This window comes from Kwoniella botswanensis, chromosome 1 (assembly GCF_036426115.1).
Source record: "Kwoniella botswanensis chromosome 1, complete sequence".
In the NCBI taxonomy this organism is placed as follows: domain Eukaryota; kingdom Fungi; phylum Basidiomycota; class Tremellomycetes; order Tremellales; family Cryptococcaceae; genus Kwoniella; species Kwoniella botswanensis.
Window position 1 is genome coordinate 16,250,113 of NC_088599.1, and position 20,914 is coordinate 16,271,026.

General features: G+C 45.5%; 9 protein-coding genes across 9 annotated transcripts; 5 read left to right on the forward strand and 4 right to left on the reverse strand.

Annotated features, from left to right (window-relative positions):
• Positions 1-1,155: 1,155 nt before the first annotated feature.
• Positions 1,156-3,228, forward strand: L199_006146 (uncharacterized protein; the record flags this gene model as incomplete). Its single annotated transcript, XM_064891847.1, has 7 exons — positions 1,156-1,311; positions 1,385-1,470; positions 1,543-1,752; positions 1,868-2,390; positions 2,469-2,799; positions 2,873-3,109; positions 3,176-3,228. The coding sequence occupies 7 exons, from the start codon at positions 1,156-1,158 to the stop codon at positions 3,226-3,228; spliced, it is 1,596 nt and encodes a 531-aa protein (XP_064747919.1).
• A 395-nt stretch (positions 3,229-3,623) lies between these two features.
• On the forward strand, positions 3,624-6,233 carry L199_006147 (uncharacterized protein; the record flags this gene model as incomplete). Its single annotated transcript, XM_064891848.1, has 8 exons — positions 3,624-3,893; positions 3,958-4,365; positions 4,431-5,084; positions 5,150-5,268; positions 5,324-5,354; positions 5,414-5,684; positions 5,749-6,037; positions 6,095-6,233. The coding sequence occupies 8 exons, from the start codon at positions 3,624-3,626 to the stop codon at positions 6,231-6,233; spliced, it is 2,181 nt and encodes a 726-aa protein (XP_064747920.1).
• Positions 6,234-6,278: 45 nt separating this feature from the next.
• On the reverse strand, positions 6,279-7,029 carry L199_006148 (uncharacterized protein; the record flags this gene model as incomplete). The annotated part of the gene is made up of 2 exons (XM_064891849.1): positions 6,279-6,748; positions 6,837-7,029. The coding sequence occupies 2 exons, from the start codon at positions 7,027-7,029 to the stop codon at positions 6,279-6,281; spliced, it is 663 nt and encodes a 220-aa protein (XP_064747921.1).
• A 484-nt stretch (positions 7,030-7,513) lies between these two features.
• On the forward strand, positions 7,514-8,676 carry L199_006149 (uncharacterized protein; the record flags this gene model as incomplete). Its single annotated transcript, XM_064891850.1, has 6 exons — positions 7,514-7,667; positions 7,750-7,808; positions 7,884-8,305; positions 8,366-8,464; positions 8,527-8,578; positions 8,632-8,676. 6 exons carry the CDS (start codon positions 7,514-7,516, stop codon positions 8,674-8,676), a joined length of 831 nt encoding a protein of 276 aa, XP_064747922.1.
• Positions 8,677-9,023: 347 nt separating this feature from the next.
• On the reverse strand, positions 9,024-11,121 carry L199_006150 (uncharacterized protein; the record flags this gene model as incomplete). The annotated part of the gene is made up of 7 exons (XM_064891851.1): positions 9,024-9,291; positions 9,367-9,501; positions 9,565-9,877; positions 9,946-10,163; positions 10,234-10,595; positions 10,665-10,923; positions 10,997-11,121. 7 exons carry the CDS (start codon positions 11,119-11,121, stop codon positions 9,024-9,026), a joined length of 1,680 nt encoding a protein of 559 aa, XP_064747923.1.
• Positions 11,122-11,887: 766 nt separating this feature from the next.
• L199_006151 (uncharacterized protein) lies at positions 11,888-13,332 on the forward strand (the record flags this gene model as incomplete). Its single annotated transcript, XM_064891852.1, has 6 exons — positions 11,888-12,047; positions 12,115-12,305; positions 12,372-12,496; positions 12,572-12,795; positions 12,922-13,184; positions 13,249-13,332. The coding sequence occupies 6 exons, from the start codon at positions 11,888-11,890 to the stop codon at positions 13,330-13,332; spliced, it is 1,047 nt and encodes a 348-aa protein (XP_064747924.1).
• Positions 13,333-13,652: 320 nt separating this feature from the next.
• Positions 13,653-15,310, reverse strand: L199_006152 (agmatinase; the record flags this gene model as incomplete). The annotated part of the gene is made up of 8 exons (XM_064891853.1): positions 13,653-13,771; positions 13,839-13,961; positions 14,022-14,196; positions 14,266-14,481; positions 14,565-14,756; positions 14,825-14,901; positions 14,973-15,005; positions 15,070-15,310. The coding sequence occupies 8 exons, from the start codon at positions 15,308-15,310 to the stop codon at positions 13,653-13,655; spliced, it is 1,176 nt and encodes a 391-aa protein (XP_064747925.1).
• A 546-nt stretch (positions 15,311-15,856) lies between these two features.
• L199_006153 (uncharacterized protein) lies at positions 15,857-16,568 on the reverse strand (the record flags this gene model as incomplete). The annotated part of the gene is made up of 2 exons (XM_064891854.1): positions 15,857-16,349; positions 16,519-16,568. 2 exons carry the CDS (start codon positions 16,566-16,568, stop codon positions 15,857-15,859), a joined length of 543 nt encoding a protein of 180 aa, XP_064747926.1.
• A 661-nt stretch (positions 16,569-17,229) lies between these two features.
• L199_006154 (uncharacterized protein) lies at positions 17,230-20,353 on the forward strand (the record flags this gene model as incomplete). Its single annotated transcript, XM_064891855.1, has 9 exons — positions 17,230-17,856; positions 17,930-18,439; positions 18,510-18,859; positions 18,948-19,181; positions 19,262-19,354; positions 19,418-19,445; positions 19,503-19,827; positions 19,903-20,054; positions 20,129-20,353. The coding sequence occupies 9 exons, from the start codon at positions 17,230-17,232 to the stop codon at positions 20,351-20,353; spliced, it is 2,544 nt and encodes an 847-aa protein (XP_064747927.1).
• Positions 20,354-20,914: the final 561 nt, after the last annotated feature.

The following is a 20,914-nucleotide window of genomic DNA, read 5'->3' on the forward strand; positions in this document are numbered from 1 at the left end:
TATCACGATGATTGAATTTACATATTATTATTATTTCAGAATATAGGATCTTTGTGATATTTGATCTTGTTTACTTATTTGGAGTTCTGCTCATATCATTCACGATGACAGTTTGGTAGCTAGTATATAGAAATACATATAACGTTGTTGGGTATACCCTTCATTGATTTTTGGTTTTTGGTTTTTGGATTTGTGGGGTTCTGGTCGGACCGTAATTTTCTTGTATCTAATAGTCTGGATTGCTCACACTCATGCTCAATGATGAATAACAGTAAGATGCACTGTCTGACAGCACATTTTTCACTGAACCATCCTAAGGCAATCACGGTGGGCTGGGCAGGCTATCCATTTCTCAAGCCATATTTTCAAATCATATGTCTATTCTGTCGGCAGCCTACGGCTGAAGGGGTGGATTGCCCAAGCCTGTTACCGCTCTCTTGTGATGTTCGTCATGCGTCCACTCAACAATCTTAGATCCTTATATGTACTGTAGGCAAAGAGTTCGCACCTCCACTTGTCGATCCATTGCCGCCAGTGTACTGCCACTCTCGTTGGCTGTATGATCATGGCCCTTCCACCTGTGTCGACGAGGAGACACTTACGTCGAAGCTTGCTTTGAAATATCCACCTTCATGCCCCTTCTACCAGGCCACTCTATATGCATATCAGCCGTGATATACCGATTGGAATGATGAGATAACCATGCCAAGCTTTCAATCACAACATTCTTCTATGTCGAGTTATCCACTTTGTTGTCATGCCAAGACTTTTAGACCCCTTTCTGCTTTGTTGATCGAATTTTCCCATCATTCTACCGGATCACTACAGCCGATCAAGCTCGAAGCATAACATGCGTGTATGAAGCTCCTCCATGCGATGTCAAGTTTTGATACTCGCGTTCACTGTGGCTTTGCCAAGATCTGCGGACAAAGGATACCATGTAGAATCGGCTATGGATAGTGACCTGACCTATCCACATAGATATGTGGATGGTACTCGAGCCCTCTTGACCTTTACTTGCCGATGGATGGATGTGGATGCTCCATCTGAGAACAAAGGTATATATGTACCCCGAGGGTGATCTCTTGAAGGCCCCATGGAGGTAGATCATCAGTCCCTTACCGTTCCAAGTCATCAAGTTGCTACAGAATCAATATGGCTGAGAAAGACTTAGACAGGAAAGCCTCGTTCGATCATGTTGAGGAAGTTGATCAAGACCTCAAGGAGCTCGAGGCTCAAAAGACCAAACAACATGGTGATGCAGCTTTGGATATCATCGGGGACGAGAGAGTGATCGTCACACAAGAGGATGTAAGTGGTCACAAGCTCCTATCTTTGATGAGACTTAGCTGACAAAGCAATCATTGGCTTTTGTGCTTCACAGAACGATAGAATTCGAAGGAAGACCGATAAACAAATCTTGACCATCTTGATTTGGGTTTATCTATTACAGATTCTTGATAAACTTGTGTAGGTCACGTTCATACATGATTGCTTCTGCGACCAAGCGTTCGCTGACGACATACTGTTATAACGGAATAGCATGGGGTACGGAAACGTTTTCGGTCTCTCAGAGGACAACCATCTGGTTGATAACCAATATTCAGTTGCGGTAACGATGAATAACATTGCTCAACTCGCTTGGCAACCTTTCTCCACCTATCTCATTGTCAGAGTTCCGGCCAGAATTTTGATGCCATGCTTTATCTTTGGGTGGGGTACCGCACAAGCATGTATGGCGGCTTCTTCGAGGTGAGCCCGAACATCTCCCTTCTACCCAGATCACAATCCATCAACGTTCAACCATGTACACCGTATTCGTACACCGTATTCTCTCGCCAGTGCTGACGGTTCTGCTGTGGTTCAGTTTCGGTGGTCTCGCTGCCACTCGTTTCCTTCTCGGTCTCTTCGAAGCAGGTTGTCTACCTTTGTTCTCAATCATGACAGCTCAATGGTATCGACGATCCGAACAACCTATCAGGGTAGCAGCATGGTACTCTACGAACGGTATCGCCCAATGTGTAGCAGCATTAATGTCATTCGGATTGGGTAAAATCAACTCTGATAAGATCGCTTCATGGCAATTGATCTTTATCGTGGTTGGAAGTATCACAGTCTTAACTGCACCCATAGTCTACTGGAGGATCGATTCCGATATTGCCCATGCGAGATTCTTGTCTCCTGAAGATAAAACCAAAGCGATCGAAAGATTGAGAGCCAACCAGACTGGTACTGGTACGAATGAATTCAAATGGGCCCATATCTGGGAATTGGCCTATGATCCCAAAACTTATCTCTTCGGTGGTTTGGCTCTCTGTCTGAATTTCGGTGCGACGGTGACTACAAGTTTCGGACCCACCCTAATCAAGAATATGGGATATGACAAGTTCGTGAGTGCTAACCGCATCACCGCATCCAGTCTAGTTCCAATTCGCCGGGCTAACTGTTTGTTCCGATATCTTGCCTAGATTACCGCACTTCTCAATATGCCTTTCGGTGCCCTCCAGTTCTTGACTATCATGGCCGCTTCTTACGCTACTCAGAAGTTCAAGCTTAAGGGCCCAGTCCTCGCGGCTTTTATGGCACCTGTGTTGGTCGGGTTAGCAATGTTATACCATGCCAATCGACAATCCGTGGTCAATCAGAAAGTTTCCTTGGCAGGTTATTACCTGATGGCTTTCCTCTTTGGTGGGAATCCAATTATCGTCAGTTGGATGGTAGCCAATACAGCCGGTCAAACTAAGAAGAGTGCAATCCTTGCTGCGTACAATGCCTTCAACGCTACTGGTAGTATCATAGGTGAGTCATGGACCCAGCCCAGATTGCCGACCAGTCAGGATGTGTCGCTCACACAATTGCGATTATATTTTAGGTCCTCTTCTGTTCAACTCGAGAGACAAGCCAAGATATCTTCCAGGTCTTCGAGCTACTCTGGGTGTTTTCGCGGCGATGTTAGGTCTGATCGGACTCTGTATGGGATTGATCTTCCTCCTAAACAAACAACGAGAAAGACAAAGAGTAGCTGTTGGTAAACCAGCCAAGATCAAGGATACAAGTATGCTTACCAAGTACGAGGCATATGGTAACGAAGGTGGTGTCGGTGAGAATGGTAAGTGAACGCAGACTCGGATCGCTCCTTGTAGGGTTATAGCTGATCAGATGTTGGATCGAATAGCTTTGAAGGATATGACGGACTTCAAGAACAACGAGTTTGTATATTTATACTAGTTTTACATCTGTATCGTGTCAGAGCAAAGGCAAGATCTTGGATATGTAGGAAGTAAGCTAGAAAGTCAATCGATAGGATGTGTATATGTCTAAGGAAGTCACGCAAAAAAGACAACCATTGGCCACCATGTATGATGGAATGCGGATGCGAAATGTAATGACTTCTGTAATCATTGTAGAAAGCGGTGTGAAAAACGGGACCAAATCCAGCTCATCATTCGTAATCAAGTTTGTAATCCCATTACCATTGTCAGGCAGGGGCGCTTACGCTTAATGCTCCGTGTTTACTCATATTCCAATTTCAGAGACCATGTTTCGTCTTCTTCTACCCGAACATTAACAGACCAACCAGCAAGCATCAACATCTTGTCCATTCGAGACTGACCAGTGTCATCATGTCTCCCTCATCTGGGGTACCGCCTACACCCGATTCTAGCTCGATGATGATCCGACACTCTCCAAGAGCTTCTTCGTCTCGAACTACCGGCAATCCTCCGGTTAGTCCGGCGGGGAGCTCGAAGCCATCCCATGACACCCCGCTGAGTCCAGGTAGAAAAAGAAGGAAGGTGACTAGGAGTAAGCTAGGCTGCCTGACATGTCGTAAGAGGAGGAAGCTGTGTGACATGATGAAGCCCACATGCGGTGCTTGTACACGACTACAACTGGTATGTCCATTCATCCCCTTAGAATGACTTATAATGTATGACATGAGATGCTTACAACAAGTAGGATTGCAATTGGCCTCCGGAAGAGCCAGCTCGTCCTGCAAGACGACGATCTCAGCAATCATCTGTACCTTCTCCTTCCCCATCTATCGTAAATCCTCCACCGACCATAGCAGCTGCAACAACGCTTCCCTTTGCCCAACCTCCCGAGTCACGCTTGCCATTCATGGTGCCACCCAACGATGCTCTATCATCTATCCCAGCAACAAACACCATGGACGACTTCGTTGGCATATTCGGGACTATCGATGGGAATCAGAATACGGCTACATCGGGAAACGTCAATTCTGTCAATGGTACGAACATTCTGAGTAATACGATCGGTAATCATCAGCTATCCAATAATGATCATATGGAATCTGGGGATACAAGTCTGCTAGACTGGTTGTCTGGAGGTGGTAATCTGGATGAGGTGAGTAATTCACACACATAAGGTGTTGGTATCGAGAATTATTTAACATCACGGATCTGTGACAGGCAACATTACAATTATGGGCTGCAGATTGTCTCGCTGTACCTACCACTCAAACTTTCAACGCATTTGATTCACTCAACAGCGTCTTACTCCAACAAACTCCTCCATCGCATCCTGATCCAGTGATTGATCCCACACTAATATCGTCTAATGGGAATAACGCTGAAGCCGGGCCATCGGCTCCTCGTCCCGCACAATCACGTACTGCATCCCGTCGACCATCCCACTCACCATCATACAGAGGCAGCGATACCCCACCGATAAACTCCCAGACTGACTTATTGACATATTTTCACGAATCTCTCTCCAGGCTGGTCTCATGTACCGGAGAATCCGCTCCTAGCGCTTTCGAATCATTTACAAAATTGGCAAATATGACTGCTGGCAGAGGTCCTGCAGGGCAGAGTTTACATCTCAGTATCTTAGCTTGGGCAGCAAGGCATATGGTTAATAGAGGATTGGCGAAATATGAAGCAGTCAGCGAGAAATTTAGTCTACAAGCTACGACCCATTTGGATAACCGCATGAACCAGTTGTTCGATAAGAGGGGGAAAGAGAAAGCTCAGAATTCCTCAGCTGATGGAGCAGAACATCACGATAAAGATACGGAGAAAATGACACTTTTAGCTGCTGCATTGATGATAATGCAGTTCAAGGTGCGTCGGATAGCTGCATTTTCGTTTGCCATGTCGGTTGAACCATATGCTGATATATCTTCCAGATATGCCGAGGGGATGTATGGGGCTTCAATGCTCTAGTCCAGCATCTCACTCGGCTCGTGCCGTATGTCTTCACAAGTGAAGACCTTGACTCGCAGCCTGACTCGATGCTTACTTCCTTGTAAGTCAATTTAAAGTCATGACTACCAGTTGTATACTGATTATAATGGCATCAGCTTCGAGAATTTACTCTATCATGATGTACTTGTGAGTATGACGACCCTCATCGCAACACGCTGGACTAAGCGATTCTGATTGTCCTCTAGGGATCGTTCATCTTTACTCAAGCACCGATGATACCCAAATCCATCGCGCAGAAATACAGTCGTGCTGGTCTAGATACCCTTCATACACTCACTGGAGTCAGTTTACCTCTGTTCTCAAGAATGCATCGACTGGCAGAACTCATACGTTTGAGACGATCAAGAAGGCATAAAGGGTGGAGCGATGAACACCTCCTGGACGTTGTAAAACCGGCTTTGCAGATTGAAGCGGAATTAAATGAGGAGAAGATCAGGCTTGATGCTTTAGTGATATGTATGTTCGGAATATTCCCATATCGTCCATACGAAATGACCGCTAAATCGATTCTGGTGAACAGCCAAACCACATATACAAGCTCATCGATATTTGCACGAAGCGTTCCGTACAGCTTGTCTGCTGCAGCTGAGATGTTTCGTACTTTGTGAACCACCCAGCTCGCTACATATTCGCTTACTGGTGCGACAATGTCTTTCATTGCTGGAAGCGATGTTGGATGAGCGCCTACCTGGATTATGCTCTGCACATTGGGTGATATTCCAAGCTGCGCTATGTGCGATACCCGGTGGACAAGAAGCTGAGGAGATGGATGATAGAGATAGGAGTGATAGGATATATGACGATATCTAGTGAGTTGCAAATGGTAGTGGTCAGCAATGACATCGAACCTGACTTCAAAATGACAGCGCGGAATTTGGTTTTCGAAATGTTGAAAGATCCCGTAAGATCGTACATGAGTTATGGAAGAAAAATGCAGATGGGAAGGTATTTGTAGATTGGCTTGACGTACTGGAAGAGAATGATTGGGAAATATATGTTGTATGATATGTACATTATACATGGACGTGTTATGAAAGTGAATTCATCACTCTACAATTTACCTATAGTTTTTACAACCCATTTACTATCACCTTCCAAAGTCACATTATCGTCTTTTGACCAATCTTCCGGTATGTGAGTCGGTAAATCAGGCAACAGACTCTTGATGTCCTCTCCGAATTGATAAATCCTCTTCCACTTGCCATCTTCCATTGTATCTCTCCAAGCGTAATATTCTCCATCTGTCGACTTTGCCAATCCCAAAGCGTGTTCACCTACTCTACCTAAATACGCTTGTGTTCCTCCATCTCCCGACGCTAGAACGATATAAGGTGCTGCAGCGGGCAATTTCATCCTACGCCATGTCTCCACGTAGTCCTCATACAGGTTGGTTTTGGGATTGTGCATTATACCAATTTCTATCACATCTCCATTGGGGAGAGTCTCGAATTTACCTTGATCGGGCATATCGGTAGGTGGACGAGAATCGATGATGTGATCCCATTTGAGAATTGGATTCTCTACAAGGTATATATCACATCGCGAATCAGCATTTCCCCTTGTTGTATTCTGACAGCCAAGGACAAGACGGATATGATAACTACATACCCTTGGTGGATCCTTCTACCTCACCTACGTGCGCGACAGTGGACCAATCGATCTTCCCCTCATCAGGGCCCGAGTTGAACACTCTCAGATCCAATGAATACCCATCGATAGTAAGGACGAGCGTATCTGTATCTTCTATAGGTTCTGCTCCCGACCATGCGATGGATACTCTGGAAGATGCGCGTGCGGCCATGATGATTGCTTAGTTTAGATGCGGTCGAAGCTGGAGCTGATCGATCGCAGACTTTGAACTTCGAACCAGAGCTTGATCCGACAATTGGGGGATGCTTGGCTCCCTTGATAGCTCCTAGGTCTTATGACAGATGGTATTGAAGAAGATCCGTATGTATCTGGCGATAAACTTAGCATTGCACCATGAGCTTAGCAACACCAAAAGTGCAACTTCCAACCGCACCGGTTATCTGCGGGCCATCCACCTGCTGATATCCTTAGCGCCCTCCACCTATATGTAGCGCGTTTAGAGGTCTGTGCGCATACGGGTAACTACTATATCGGAGGACAACGACTGAGTTACACTCCAATGGGACAAGCAGCTTATCATTATTTTGCTTCCTGTATATTTGATTGGAGATTTCATTACTGGTAGTCATCAGCAGCACAAGCCATTATCTGCTTGAGAAACCCCAAAGAAAGAGAAAAGTCAACTACAAACAAAAATGGTATCGACCACATCTGCGTCTGCCCCCACAGCCGATCTATCATTCGATTTTGGGCCTCCCCCACCTACATTTGCCGATAAGTATGCTGAACGAGAATATGTGAAGGAGAGATTGGCTCTGGCTTATAGGGTCATTGCTAGGGAAGGGATGTGTAGGTACTTAGTTTTTTGTGATCTCTTACTTTTTCTGTCTTTCAGCACACAATACTGATGGCAATCGTTTGTTATTAAAAGGTGAAGGAGCTTCTGGCCATCTGACATCGAGAGATCCCGTTGACAGGGAATGCTTTTGGGTAAGTCATCTTATTCGCTTGACATCGCTCCCCACGTGAGATGTGACTGACCCGTGATCCCTTGTTTATCCTTAGGTTAACCCATACGGCCTTCATTTCTCACGAATGACCTCTTCCGATCTCCTTCTAGTAGATCACCACGGTAAAATCGTAGCAGGTGGTAAACCTCATCAACAGCGATACAACGCAGCGGCTTTCATCATCCATTCTGCGATCCATGCCGCTCGACCAGAAGTAGACTCGGTCGTCCATACCCACTCACCATACGGTAAAGCCTTCTCGACCTTGGGTAGAAACTTACCTTTTTACTCGCAAGATTCTGCTGTGTTCTATAACGATGTTGAACTATACGATAATCACAATGGTGTTGTGTTATCGAAGAACGAGTCGCAGATGATAATCGATAAGATAGGTGGTAAGAAGGCTTTGATCATGCAAAATCATGGCTTGTTGACTGTTGGAGGATGTATCGAAAGTGCTGTTGCTTGGTTCATGCTGTAAGTACAGTCTCAGTAATCTTCGTCCACGACACCAGCTAATTAACTATGATGAGATAGGCTGGAGAATGAATGCAGGACGATCTTGACTGCTGAAGCGGCTGCTGCTATGGCCGGATCTAAACCCATAAGCATTTCTAACGAAGTAGCAGAATTCACGTAAGTCGCTTGCTCGCCTGCAATATCGAACCGCAGTGTTGTGGCTCATAGAGCGTGTGCAGGCAACGAGAGATCGGTACTGAGGAAGCTGGAAGATTCGAAGCATTACCATTTGTAAGTTGGGCCTATGGAAATTATACCTGTCCGCTTACAACCGTTCGATATAGTTCGACTTGGTGGAAGAGGAATGCGGAGGCGCGCATAGGAAGTAGGTTGCTTATGCTATTATAAACATGATGATGGAGGTGTTCCGTGTTGTTGTATTGAGGTAGCATGCGGTCTTGAACCATGCATGTACTTATTCCTGCCATTTGAGAGATGTCGTAACACAAAACCACCAAAAATTTCTCAGCATGGTATTATAGTTATAATGGTTTGCAACGGGTTGACATTGGAGATGCTGTTTAGAGATGATATGATTACCAGTTGAAGAAGTGCAATCTGCCCAATTTCTTTACTCAAATTTCACAGCATCAATAACATGCATCATGAACTATGGTAAAATCATATACGAGTCGAACAACGATATTAACATCCGCAACAATATAGAAAATTCTGTTTAAAAAAAGAAATCCGAAATTTTCTGAGCTTTGGTCTGAGGTTTACTAGCTCTCTTAGCCTCTGAAGCCTGGGTCAGAGCGTCGATATGATCGATATCAGACACGAAGTCAATTTCGTTGGCGGGAACGACAAAGTGCTTATCCTTCTGGTAAACAGTTTGGTAGATCTTGGATCCGAGGTAGATGGCAAGGAAGATGAAGATACTTCCATAGGCGAATACGAAGTCTGGTCCGGCGAATGCTCCCGGATAGAACAGGTAGTATCCACTAAAATAACGAACAAGTTACATGTCAACTGACTGCAGGGTTTGAGATGAAGAAGCAAAGAGGACAAAAACTTACCTGAAGAAGAATACGATAGGTGACCAGACAACGACGTACCATCCTGAGAAAGGTTGGAGATAACCTTTCACAGGAAGGTAGTTAGTGTTGAGAAGGTTTTGGGCTTTCAATCCTGATCTGAATCGGAGGTAGGTGCTAGTGGAGATATAGAATATCAGCTTGATGATTTCTATAGATCAGACAATAGAAGCAACTCACAATCCGATACAAGTCCAGGAGACAAGTTGAGCGGCACCGACCAAATTAATCCACCAGTTCAACACCTTGACTGTACCAGATGAAACGGAAAGGTATGACAAGCAACCGAAAGCGAGAGTAACGCAGACAGCTACCCAAGGTACACCATGTCTGTTGACTCTCTTGAGGATAGCGGGGGCCTGGTTCTTGTGGGCTAAACTGAACAACGATCGAGAAGCGACAAAAACGAAAGAATTTCCAGTGGAGAAGATACTGATGAGGATAAGGGCGTTGACGAGAGAAGGAAGGACGGGAATGCCAAGTCGGTTCATTGCTACAATTTGTTGATATTGAGATTAGCAATCGTCAAAGCAGGGACTGGTAAAAAGGTACTTTACTTACAAATGACGTAAGGACTCTTAGCGGCACCTGGAGCACCAGCAGAGATGGCACCTAGCAAGTTCTCGTCGGTGGAAGAAGAGACGATACCAACGCAAAGCGCACCAGTGAGGTAGAAACATAAGATACGGTAGATGGTAGAGTTGAAAGCCTTAGGTAAGATTCTTCGGGGGTTCTTGACTTCACCACCGATCAATGAGATATAATCTGGGCCGACGACACTATAAAAAGGAATCAGAGAATAAGTGAGGTGTTCACATATGGACGTCTTGGGAAGGAAATTGTACTCACGCGAAGGTGGCCCAAGATAACGAATCGAAAATACCAGTCAGAACCTTTCTGAAGTTGACTTCACCAGCGAAAGGACCAGGGGTCTTCCAGTATCTGAAACCGTACTTGTCACCAAGTGGGTTACCTCCCACCATCGTGATGAATGTATACAAGGTAAGACCGATCATGAGGAATACCTTGGTGATTGAGATGTAGAATTCGATTTCACCGAACCAACGAACGGACCAAATTTGGATGATGAAGAATGCGACTAATCCAACTGAGATGATGATAGCAGGGTGTAAAGTCAAAGTCCAGTATTCGACGATAACGTTCAAGGAAACAAGTTCGAAACATATCAAAGCGAGTTGAGTGATAACGTACTATCATATCAAATCACTCGTCAATATCTTCACGCGTTGTTCGTACAGCGTACAGATAGATAGACTTACGTTCCAACCGAGAGCCATACCAAAACTCTTGTCAACGAATCGACCAGCGTAGTGAATGAAACCTCCATCGACAGGTAAAAGACAAGTCATTTCGATCAAACAATTACTGGCGGCCCAAACCACCGCACACCAAATGGCCACACCAAGAAGCAAACCAATAGGTCCAGCACTGGTTAGGGGGTTTCCGATAGAGACGAACAAGGCTGATCCGATAGATCCTGAAATCGCAATAAGTTGGACATGTCGCATACGAAGACCACTGTAAATGGATTAATATAGAGTTAGTCATATTCAAAATGAGGATTGGCTTGGCACTTGACGACCTAACTTACCGATGAGGGTCATCTGCCAAAGCGAGATCCACCTCGGGACCTTGTCTGTTGACTTCATCAACGACAGCCGATTGAGGCTCGCTGGAATAATCTTGCAAATCCTTTTCCTTGGTTTCGTAAGACATGATGGGAATTGTATGGAGTGAAAGCGTTGGGATGGGGGAAGAACTGCTTTAACATTCCTTCGTCATGTGAATATATATATATATGGTATCGGTCTACAAAGAGGTATGATAAGACCCGGAAAAAAGATCGACTGGAGATATGTTCACTTCGCTTAAGCATCCCACCTGAGGACCAGTGGGGCGACCGACACTCCAAACGAATTGTATTCGAAAAGTCGTAAATCCAATCGATAAGGTCCGCTGGTGTTGCTGTCTGACCTGTTCGGTTAATCTCACTACTGTAAAAAAACAACCTTTGGCTTGGCGTGTCAGGAGAGTGGAGTTGCGTTATCTCATTACTGTATTCTAGCCTTCTGATTTGGTAGACTAATTTAGATCCGGTCTTCATCTCAAGCGCCAGGGTCGATGGGCGTTTACAGGAGGAATGATGTGAGACGTGAGTTACCCGTTTTGGGAGATCTCCGAACTTTGTCTTTCGGAGCAGAACGATATCATCATCGTCTTTTGTCAGATGGCAGGCGGAGGGCACGCTGGAGCAGAGGAATCCCGAGCGCTTGAATTCTATTGTTCTATAGATAGGCAAGCGCCCATATCATCCTTGGCCTTTCGATGTCAAGAACAGAACATATATGTTCACAAGGTAGAGGGAGAACGTAGAAGCCTATCTGTAGTAAGCTTACATACCTGAATAATCATAAGTGGTGTAGCGAACGCTCAACCGAAGCTAGAATATCTTGTCCTAGTACATGATACATTCACCTACACGATGCCTGATATCGAGATGCTCAAAGATCGATCCGCCGAAGGGTCGGTCAGTACCGAAAGACTTCCCATCGTCGACATCTCACCTTATCTCGATCCATCTTCGAGTGAAGAAGCTCGAAAGGTAGCTAGTCAAACGCTTGACAAAGCATGCAGGGAGTTTGGTGAGCTATTTCTTGCGCTCATATCGTCCATTCTATCGGAATGTAGCTGACAGTCAGGATTGAGCAGGTTTCTTCTACGTCACTGGGCACGGACTTGCACCGGAATATATGCAAGAGCTCCTCAAGCTCGGTCACAAGTTCTTTGAACAACCCCAAGAAAAGAAAGATTCGATTCACATTTTCAAGAGTATGGATCGAGTTAGGGGTTATCAAAAGATCGGTGAGAACGTCACATATGCTAAGAGGGATCAACAAGAGGTGAGCTTCTCTAGTTCCCCCTTTTGTATAGTTGGGCATAGACTGAACTGTGATATCTTTCTATAGGCTCTTGATATCTACCCTGAACCTGAAAATCCGTCAACAGCACAACTGGAAGGAAGTCAACTCTGGCCTTCAGAAGATGATTTACCAGGATTCAAAGATACTCTACTTGATTACACCGAGAAGATGTAAGTTCTCCGTCTCTCTCAGGACAGTTGGCTTCTGATACAGGGCAACCACTGACTTATGTTCTTGATCGATAGGAAGAAGATTGGTCATGCATTCATGAGAGCTATGTGTGATGCCTTGGGACACAAAGAGATGTTCGATCAACTACAAGATGATAATTATTGGGTTTTAAGAGTTATCGGTTATCCACCTTTACCAGAGGAATACGATTTAGACAAAGGTATTTCATGTGGTGCCCACACTGATTACGGATGCTTGACTTTCCTCTTGGCGGATGATACCCCAGGGGCTTTACAGGGTGAGACATCTTGACATCCTTCACCACCCTGTGGTTGTTTGTGCATCTTTGTTCGTGTGTGTGTGTGTGTGTGTGTGTGTGTGTGTGTGTGTGTGTATATGTTTGGCTAACGAAAAAAGGTTTTAGTCGAATCAAAAGATGGTAGTTGGATTCCTGCCGATCCCGTCCCCGGAGCATACGTAGTGAATATTGGAGATATCATCGATACTCTGACGGGACATCAATACAAATCGACTTACCACCGGGTCATTCATAGAGGATCAAACTACCGAGTCTCGATGCCATTCTTCTTTGAACCTAAGAGAGATCAGGTTATCCAGACTTTACCAGGGATGATACCCACTGGTGAAAAAGCCGTAGAACCTTTTACGTATTTCGATCATCTCAAGGTAAGCTCTCTTATAGCGATAGAAGAGACAAGATCGGATGGAACAGTGCTGATTGGTGTTCTAGCGAATGATCTATAATCACTTCGTATCGAACGACGAGGCTTTGCCCGAAAAACCAAATGCGAATGCCCTTACTCAACGAGGTTAAATATCTGCTCGAAGCGACTCACGGTGAATGGTGAAAACGAATAGGGATACATATGGATTGTACAATATTAGCCTAATTGTATATGAGAAGAGCATGTATGGATGCCATCTACGTTTTGCTGTTGTTGCGATTGTGGACGAGGCCAGGCCGATAAAATCCCTTTCAGTTTTCGTCAAGACAAGTTCGGAGCAATCTGGTCACCACCTCTTCGGTAAAACAATATTTGAGATGATTTATGCATGCATGTGATGAATTGATAGAAGGTGTATATGCTATATATAATGGTATTGATATTGATTTGTCTCCGTGCAAACGATGACCTATAATTCATCAACGGTTCTAGCGTCCGGTTTTTCTGTGGACTTGTCATCTACACCAAGAGCAAGGATACTCAAAAAGTCATATACCATATCGGCGGCAGCGATGGCAGAGATTTCAGCTGCATCGCGAACAGAGCACTATCAGTATCATACACAATCTCGATGATTGAAAGGAGGTAGGCATACCTTGAGTGTCGTAAGCGGGGGATAGCTCGACCACATCAAAAGCAACGATGTTCAGGCCAACGAGTGAATGAATGATCCGTCGAAGTTCTCTGGAAGTCCATCCTCCGGATTCAGGTGTACCAGCTACATTCAAGAAAAGAAACAATCAGTACCCGCCCTTTGGTGAGGTATGATTAGACTTACTAGCAGGCACGATGGAAGGGTCCATGACATCCACATCTAACGAAATCACAACGGGTCCAGTACCAATTCTAGCTTTGATCTTCTCGGCGATCCACTCCACACCATGATCATCAATGTCAAAAGTGTGGATGAGGTCGAATCCAGCAGTCACATCATCATCTAAGTCTTGGGGACCCTACGTGTTCATCCATGAAATAAGCCTTTTTGCCTCTCATGTCAAGCCTAGGTCATGTGATACACTTACCGAGAATCTAGTCCTTATACCTGCATGAATGGAAGAGTTTGCCTTGATGAACCCACTCTCATAAGCGTGCCAGAAGAAAGTACCGTGATTGACATCAGCTTGGAGGGAAACACTACCGAGGTACCGGTTGGGGTTCCAAGTATCTATATGAGCATCGAAGTGAATGACCGAAACTGGTCCGTAGATTTCTGAGACAGCATCAAGGATGGGAAGTACCTATAAAAGGGATTTTACAATTGTCAAAAAACCTATAACTATATCTTTGTCTTAGGATCGCAGAGGAGAGCAATGATGCTTACGATAGTATGATCACCTCCCAAAGCAATTATCCTAGGATGATACTCGCCATCCAGACCCCTCTGCATGTGAAGTCTCTTCATTTCCTCCTCGTTGACTATGGGATGATGTAAGACGGATTTGTAGCCTGCTTTCACTTGCTTGATGGCTGTCTCGGGATCGAAGGGAGTGACAGGGACGTCTCCGCAATCGAGCTAAGTGATCCCTCCGGACTTCAGTTTTATTCAGAATGTAGAAGTAGGACTTTTCTAGGTTCACTCACAACGTAAAGACCATTGGTGTATGGGTTGACCTTGAGTCGACTGGTATATCCTCTTTCAGGTCTCTGCCTTCTAGAGCCTGCCCGACAACAACAACAGATCTACGTCAGCTCATGTGATCGATTGAAGCAGAGGGGAGAATGGACTTACCGCTTCGCAAAGCGTATGGACCAAATCTGGCACCTTCATAGCCAACCAACAATCAGCTCAGGTCTCTTCCAACGTACTGACAGATGTTTTAACTTACCAGGTCTGAACGAAACGGCTGAATCGAACGGAACACCCAACAAAGCTACATCGAAAGCCTGTTCAGGCTTATCCAAACATTTCACGTGAGGGAGATGGGCGAAAGAGGTCACTCCGCTGAAAGAGAGATCAGGGGTATTGGCATATTCGTCGTTCCATGGGTCGACTTTACCGTGAGTGCCGTGGGCGGATACTGTGAGAGCGGTGATGAGTCCACAGAAGGTCGCAAGGGAGGTGTGCATATTGCAGGAGAGTGCGATTAAGGTGTGGATGATCTAGTAAGATACGATGACCTAAATGGGGTTCAAAATGCGTAGAGAACATATCGACAATGGTTCAGGAATAGCCTTGTATGATTTTGTGGAGACGTGAAAGAAAGTGAATTCATTCACCATACCCGCAAGCGCTGGTTAGACGCCCATATGAAATTGAACATATCAGTGACTCGCTTATGGTGTGGGAATTTGATCCTTTCATCGTCTTTTTTTACGAGATGTTTGTTTCTCAACGATTTGACCGAGAATACCGACATGAACGCTTGGCATTGGCATGGAAGGTCAGGTGATCAATGAAAACCTCGCTTACAGCTCTTAGTGATCAGGTCAGACGGGCTCGCATAACTTGGGCACTATTGTAAGGTGCTATCTCCACTGCGCAGGTGGGTCTCAACCGGGCTCCGGGAAGGATCAAAGGACCCGACTCCCTCTCAGAGACTGACTATTCATGGAACTTGCATTTCATCGGGAGTTTGACCCCCACTACATATCTATTAGGTAGAATCTACCTAACTAGGCCGCTCTGAATTTGATGGCAAGTATTTCAGCCAAATCATCCATCTCTACATCGTTTGATGATCCAGCTACCTCTGCTTCGATGTTCGACCCAGGTTGCGATGTCAGCTCATCGACTTGGGGTTTCAGTTTACTATAGGATTGGAAGGCTTTGCCCAGAGGACTATCCTCCGAAGCTTGATATACAGAAGCTTGTATCAATGATCCGAACTCTTCTGCCATTCTACGTGCATCCTCCACCTCTTGCAGATAGTTTTCACTAATAGTGTCATGGTCTGAAACGTTGCTGTTGGAGCCCTGTATGGCCTGTTCATAGATTTTGTTCACCTGGGTGAGCACCTGGGAAGAAGTGATCATCGATTGCGTTCTCATGGTTTCCAAAAACGCTGTAGCTGCACTCTCCCAACGACTTCCCCATTGAACTGATTCTTCTTGTTTTTCCTCAGCAGGGAAGTCGAGCTTGGTCATGATAGCGTCCAATAAAGTTTTTCTGCTCATGGAACTGCGTTGATGTATGTTCGAAAGTATGCTGGAATTCTCTGTATATACCAAGAAGAGATTGGTCATCCTGTTGGTGTCGCAAGGTAATACCCAGCCTCTCGGTCAGGCTGCTAATTCCAGTGATGCAGCTCTCAAGACTCTTTCGAGTTTCGATGTACTCTGTCTCGGGGTTTTCGGGCTCGATGGGTAAACTGAAATAGTCTTGCATGATCAGTAAGCTTCTGACTGATTGTTAGCGTGCCGTTAAGGAGTTATCAGTGGCAATCGCTGTGCTATAAATATCCTACAGACATGCGGTATGCTCTCATGATAACAAGCGGAAGATTCAAAGGGAACGGTGTCATGGAGACTAGCGGAGGAACAAGATGAAACGCCCTTTTGAAAGGCTGATCATGGAAGGCTACAGGAGTGACTTTCGGGTCAGCTCGTTGTCACTGGTGAAGGGAATGGTCGTCCCCCTTCTCCATTCGTCATAGCCTTGATCTGACCCGATCATAGGACGCTCATTTACTCTTACCGAAAAGGGATGTCATATCGTGATTGCCTAGCAGGAAAACATGCTTGTCTCCCATTTGCGCCTACCGTAATACAAGTCATGCATAGAAAGGATGGTTATATGACGAAAAGATCTGCAGATAACCAGTAAGTGCTTGTGCTATCAACCGGGAATGACGGAGTTGACGTCATTTCATCTTTTTGACCATTGGATGGGAAAATCCAATTTAAGATTGACACTCATCCTCATCATAACCATCAACCTCAGCATCTTCTTATTACTCTCCTGTATATATCCTCCTATACATCCATCGTGTACTACTCCCTGGTCACAGCTAGCAGATCCTACGATCAAGACACCGCGAATCGACAGAATGGACTTGGGTCCACCTATATCACACTCTCCTGCCAATGGGCAGACAACTGCGGAATCCGCTCCAACTACTAGCGTGCCAGCTACCGGACCCGCTACGGTGGCCCATCCCCCTGTTCAGAAGGACTTACCAGCGGTCCCACCGGCTTCCAGTGGACCGGTCAATGCGCATCCTGCGAGTGCCCCTAACACTGCTGGACAGACCGCCAGTGGTCCAACGGTAGATAGCAGCAACACCGACCATCCAGCAGCACAGCAAATCCTTCACGAAAAACCTCACGAGGCTGCTGTCCCATCTGTTCCATCTACCGAAACACACCCATCAGATCCGTCAAGGGGAACGACCGGACCAGCAGCTCATGCAGGTCAAGCTCAAGCTCCCACAGCCTCTATCGATCCAAACAAGCCTTCGTCCGAGTCTGCTCCAACGGCTTTACCTACCAATTCTGCAACCCACCCAGATGAGCAGAAGAAAGCGATTCAGAATGAACACCCCGCTGTGGTCCATCGAGAGGTCGAGAAGACAAAAGCGGAAGCCAGGGAGCTCAAAGGCGAAAAACCCAAAGGAACGGTTGTAGCTGGTATAGAAGATGATAGACTCTGGGCAATGTTGAGACGATTTGACGTGGTAAGTGTTAAAGATAATATTCGCTGGTAGAGTATTTGTCAGCTTCTTTTGCTAATGTACTTGAGGGGTATAGCAAATTACACATGTGCTTCACCCTGCTCATCACCTGCCACCCAAAGAACCGGACTTACGACCCTCAACTTTACCCAACCTTCCCTCTCATTCCGATGTCTTGCGATCAAATCTCGAAAGGGTATTTGCAGCTGTTGGCCCATCCTCTGTGATGGGTCTGAGAGAAGTTCAACGAATGATGTCTTGGGCACCCGAAGAACGATGGAGAACTGGATCATTCTGTGCTGCGTATTTCATCTGTTGGATATTCGGCTACGCTGTTGCAGGTATGGTATCATTCTTCATCGCTATAGTGTGTTTCCCAAGTTGTAGAAGATGGTTCTTCCCTCCTGTCGCTCCTGCACCATTCACTCCTCCTAGTGCTACCGACCCTACCAACCAGAAAGGTGATGAAAGTATACTGGGAAACGTAGATGGAAAAACAGTTCATAGGAGTAAGGCCGAACAGGCTGAGGAACAAGCTTTCGAAGCTACAAGTATCTTGCAGGCCTATACGACTAGGTTACTCTTTGTGAGTACTGCTATCAGCCCTTCGGTCCTCACCAAGAGTTATAGACTGACAAGCCATGTGAATTGCACAGGACGGACGAAAGAAAGGCAAAGAAGCTGGTAATTCGAGTGTAGGAGAGAAGAAACGTAAAAGTGATACCGATTCCGAATCGGACTCCGAGCCCGATGACGATGTACCCCCTGGTCAACCTGGCGTATCTCGTGAAAAGCACGGTAAAGATCAATCGCAAGGTCTCGAGTCCGGAGCTGTCGTCGTTGGTGGGGAGACGGTCACACCTGATAAACCTCTGAGCGAGAAGGAAAAAAAGAAGTTGGCTCAAAGAGAAGCTAAGAGGAAGAGGGATGAAATGGTGTCGAAAATGACTAAAGCTACGGAAGAAGGATTAGGTGCTTTCGCTGACATGATGGAAAGAATGACCAAGTAAGTGATCTCATTCTTCATCGATTCCAATTTTTGAGTAATCGAGCATTACGTAGTATGCTCATTCTATTTTCCATTCTTATCACAGCGCTCTTTCCCCTCCTGCACCTTACCCAGACTCTTACGCTCGATTTAAAATTGCCGGCGCATTCCTCGTTCCTATCATGTTTTTGTTCACCTTCGTTCCACCCTGGGTATTCGCCAGGTCCGCTACTTTCTTCTTCGGTGTCGGATTCTGGGGTCAACCTTTATTGATCAGAGCTGGAAAGGAAATGATCAAGTACCTGCCACCAAACTGGGAAGAATTGATAGATATCCGAAAGTACGTGGTTCATCATGCTTAGATGATATACTTCTCTATTTGCCTGGGAATCGGAACGCTTACATTGATTTCCTTTACAGCTCAATCCTATCTGGCGTTCCTACCGATGCACAATTGACTCTTCACCTGTTACGAGTTGCAGAAGCACTCAACGCTCCGTTGCCCCGACCACCGTAAGTGGTGACATACTTGGTCATTCTCACCTATATTTGCATACTGATTAACCACTTTTGCAGTCCACCCCCTCTCGAAGGTACTCCAAAAGTTAGTCGTAGAAATCCTTTGTCTGGTTTGATGAAATTATGCTGAAACATTCTACAGGAAGCGATTAAAGATACTACTCCTGCGACCGTCACAGCCGAAGACGATGCGGAAGTTATGGAAGCTGAAGAAGAAGGCGGACTTACCGAAGCTACCACGAAAGCCAAGCACAAGACTAAATCTCACATATTGGGAGCTTTCAAAGCCGCTGGGAAAAAGATGGCCGCTTTCCATGGAGATGTCGCAGTGGATGGTAGTAAAAAACAGGCACGTAGTGAGGCTATCGAACGTGGAGAAACGGATCTGACGACTGGGGAAAAGATCGGATCCAAAGTGGACCAGTTGTTCTTCAAGGGACATATCAAAGATGATGGTACACCTCATTGTTAGTCCAATTACATTCGCTTCTCTGCCTGCCCGTCACACAAGGCTGACCAGTCCTTATTTCAACTGCTATCAGCTTACCCATGTAAACTTGATAAAACTTCTGGACACATTATCCTGGAAAATAGGAATGATATTGTGAAAGAACCTAGAATCACGTTCGTACCTATTTCTGGGAAATCAGAACACTTTGTTTGGCCTGTTGACGATATTGTTGAGATCAAGAAGGTGAGCTTATCTCAAGTGTATTCCTCAGTTGGTCACTGCCCTTCCTCATGCTGACCTTGACATTTGGGTTGCAGAGTCACGTATCAATGCCTCGTATGGCCCTAGGATGGGCCTCAGGAGCTGAAATCGAAGGATTGGGACTGACGATCCGATTCAAACCTCGTACTCAACAGATTGCTGAGCATGTAGGAAGTGAGAAAGATGAAGGTACAACGATCCATCTTACTAGGGTAGGAAGGAGAGAGGAGCTTTTCGTAAGACTGGTCAGTATGGGTGTACAGAGATGGGAGGTCCTTTAGATGCTTAGCAAACGGCAAGACGATATAAGGTATAAAATGAGTGATGTAGAATAGGATACACGATGATTCCGTAATATGTAGCTGAAATACATGTAGCTATACTTGCTTTTGCGAGAGCAGGTGAGATGCCCATTGGGTTGGATCATGTACTCGTACATTCGATCCATCACTCAGCTATCATGCAGACTACTGATATTACGATCCTTCGTGATTCCCCTTTCCTCAAAGTGTGAATCCAGACCCCAACATTTTATGGTTACTTGTATGCTTCACCTCCACATCGCTCGAGGTGAATTCCGGCGCCGATCACTCATCCGGACCTGGATTACCCCGACAAAAAGCACGAAGTTTGGAAACTTTTGGGTGGGTCATCGGGGTTGACCGAGAGCTTGTGCCATTTCGATGGAACGCACCATGCTTTGCTCGCTTCTTACATTGGATCTTGGCTTAAACTCAAACGTATATCTCATCAAACTCTCTCTTTTTGTTGTATGCCCTCGTAATCGATCCATACTTCAGTGGCCTGGCATGACATATACACCAATACAGATTCGAAAATCA